At 39.6% G+C, this 3332-nt stretch overlaps 1 protein-coding gene across 1 annotated transcript in view; it reads right to left on the reverse strand.

Annotated features, from left to right (window-relative positions):
* The window catches only part of LOC106811617 (heat shock 70 kDa protein 14-like), a 12197-nt gene extending 9191 nt beyond the window's left edge, over positions 1–3006 (reverse strand). Inside the window, exons 1-4 of the mRNA XM_014815321.1 lie at positions 2859–3006; positions 2293–2401; positions 1932–2012; positions 720–851 (exon numbers count right to left, since the gene is read on the reverse strand). Of these exons, the coding sequence (XP_014670807.1) occupies positions 720–851; positions 1932–2012; positions 2293–2352 (273 nt within the window). The 5' untranslated portion in view covers positions 2353–2401; positions 2859–3006. The remainder of the gene's footprint in view (positions 1–719; positions 852–1931; positions 2013–2292; positions 2402–2858) is intronic.
* Between the last annotated feature and the right edge of the window lie 326 nt (positions 3007–3332).

Here is a 3332-nt window from a genome sequence, read left to right on the forward strand (position 1 = left end):
AATTCACACACAGCAACTGCTGCGACGCAACGACACCCTCCCACAGCGCTAACCCAAATTTCAGCGTCACGTTGGGACGATGCGCTACTCCCGATTTCGCGCGAACGTAAATAGTGAGATCACCCAGGGCTCGAATTTCCCTATTGCTAACTCGCACAATGAGTGTCAATATTGAGAAATTGCGAGTAGAAAATATAAGCACTTGCTATTTTCTGCGAGTGGACATTTATAGCATACACCGCATACATTATCACTGTCGATCACGGAAAGAATATATTTCATGATTAATGGTCAAACTGGTCAGTTAAATTGCCTAAACAAGCTTTAATTCGCCGTTATTTACCGTACGCTGTTTACACTTTCATAATGCCGATCACTTCCAAAAAAAATTGCACGTTAGAATTCATTTTAGCACGTAGATTTTTTAGGCACTCGCAATTTTTCGCAAGTTGCTAAAATTGGACGTTAGAATTCATTTTAGTACGTAGATTTTTTAGGCACCTCGCGATTTTTCGCAAGTTGCTAAAATTGCAAAATTCGTCCCCTGTCAGGCCATCCTTAAAAAATTATATGTTTGCTGTCCTCCGACCGACCCACGAAAATAGCCACTTAAAATAACTATTATGCCTCACAAAAAAAAGACCTACCTACCTACCCACTAAAAAAATCATGGGTCGGGGGACAGCAAACATAGAATTTTGTAAGGATGGCCCTGTCACCTTGCACGAGCTCTCCTGCACGATGGTCTGCACGAGCGAGTTGCTGAACTCCTGCCCCACAAGCTGCTTTGCCTTGCTCATCGTGTTCGCTGCGTTTCTCATGATGCCCTGCTTCGCCGGAAGTCCGACGACCTACGACACGGAAAAAATTAACACTGGTTCGTCTGCCCTCAGCTACCGCAGGTAGACCTCTCTGACACAATATATGACACAGTATTTCAGGGGTAGAAATTAACTTTTGAACAAGGGAGTACAACGGACTCCATACCATCAAAAACAGGGAGTCCGCAGCAAAACGAGGGAGTTTGCAGTCTGAGATTTGCATTTTTAAGATTCATGCGGTTGCACGTCTGCCCAATTTTCTTTGGACATTAGCTGAAAAAATACCGTAATTCCACAAGGCCATGCTCTGGAACGAACTAGTTAGTATAGCAGAATTTTCATGGAGTCACATGGACTCCTGCATATGTCAAATCAGGGAGTCCGGCAGTAAATCAGGGAGTATTTGACTCCGGACTCCCGTTAATTTCGTACCCTGGTATTTGACACAATATCCGACAACCTACAACACAGAAAAAATTTACCACGGATTCGTCTGCTGTCAGTTTCCGCAGGTAGACCTCTCTCGAGAGTTGCTACTCAGTGTTTTTTCCATTATTGAGACAAAAATTCATTGGCACCCTGCAGGGAGTTAGTGCTTAATGTAATTACGTCATAAAGAGTAAATACGTAAATCGCAAAAGTAAAAAAAATTATGTCCACTTGTTCACAAAATGTAAGTGATTCTGTTCACTTTTTATGGTTAAATTGCTGCATTATACTTCCTATTTTGCTATTCCGTTCGATGTTAACAAACACTCGTTACTCATACATAGCCCATAGCAAGCATTTAATGTCGTGATCAATATGTATATCAAATTGCCAAGGTTTTTTGGATTTTTAACTAGTTGAGAAACAATCTTATCAGGTAAGAATTTGAGGATACATTTAGTCCCATTAGTACTTACTTTTAATGTAAAAAAATTGCAACAAACATTTTACAAATATAAACCATAGAATATTCGTGAAGTAGTCAATTTAATTAACAGGGGTTCGTATCCTGTCATCTCTTGCAGGTAGACCTCTCTGGAGAGTTGCTCATATGGATTAGTGAGGACAGAAATTTATTGGCACCCTGCAGGGAGTTAGTGCTTGACGGGAAATGATACGCACCAGTTCTCCACTCTCGAATGCAACGAGTGTTGGCGTGACTCGATCTCCGCCTGCGTTAGCAACCACTGTCGTCCTGCCATCCTGTTATTACATATATACAAAACATGTCACTATTATACTGGTCATTTGTAATATTGCCATTCTAAAACAGTAAAACTGATTGAGCCACCTGATGTTGCAATCATGTTGCAAAAATTAGTTACAGTATGATTATTAATATAAATTATAATAACAAATCAGAGTGTCTAAATTCACTTTGTAAGCTACTTTGAATAATGCATTAAATTCTATTATTGGCACAGAATCAAGGGCCAAGGCTCACGATGAGCACAGGAAGCAACAATTAACGAGATAGAATTACCTTGTAAACTGCGAGTGATGCCGTGGTAGCACCAACGTGTACGCCAAAGGCTGCTGCCATGATATTTATCAGATATTCCGAGAGAGATGTACTGAGATGAGTCGATCAACTGTTTAAAATCATAGTTATATCGAAATTATTTTACCGGTATATCTGTGTTACTTATAGTGCAAACCATGTCATGTGTTAGTGTTGTTAGTTGTTCCGTATTCACGGAGTATTGGAATTTTCTTCCAGATTTTAGACTTTACTCTTTGGTACTTCAATTGCAAATTTGAGGCTTTTTCTACAGCAATTCAGTGTTGATCTCTCTATTTGATCTTTTTGGCTCTTTCCGTTTTCAATATAGTCCACTGGACTTTGAAGACTAATATATATAAGGTTAATGAGGGTAGTATTACTGTTAGTGTTACTAACATTAGTAACATGTCGTAATGTTCACTGTCTGGTCGATTCTGAATTCATTCGACCAGTGCTCTGCCCAGTAAAATAAGAATTACTACGCTTTTTACAGTATTTCGTTATATACCAGCAATACGTAATACTTCATAGTATATAAATCTTACGTTTGCACGTTCAAGAAGATTCAGTTACGTCAATGGTACTTCAAGATAATAACAGATTGCACTCTACTATCTATGATTCCACACATGATCTTTGCAACAGTAAGCTGACATCTTGGAGTGAGAGGTCACTACTTATCCGCATCCGTTTCCGGAAACCGTTTACATCGTCATCATCATCGTCATCGCTACTTTTTAGCATTGACCAAACTATCTTTGATTGATAGCGTTAACCAACGTTTATCGTAAGAGAGAAAAATCAAATAAATGTTTAAGAACTTTATCTTATTTTTAGCATATTCTTTGCGCATTTCCCTCGTAATTATTTAGCAGCATGTTTTATTTCTATGCACATTGTTCGTTGCTTTGATATATTATTACGAACGCACGCACGCACGCGCGCGCCCGCGCCCACACACATCCCCCCACACACACACACACACACACACACACACACACACACACACACACACACAC

Source organism: Priapulus caudatus, unplaced genomic scaffold, assembly GCF_000485595.1.
Source record: "Priapulus caudatus unplaced genomic scaffold, Priapulus_caudatus-5.0.1 Scaffold557, whole genome shotgun sequence".
NCBI classification, from domain to species: Eukaryota; Metazoa; Priapulida; class Priapulimorpha; order Priapulimorphida; family Priapulidae; genus Priapulus; species Priapulus caudatus.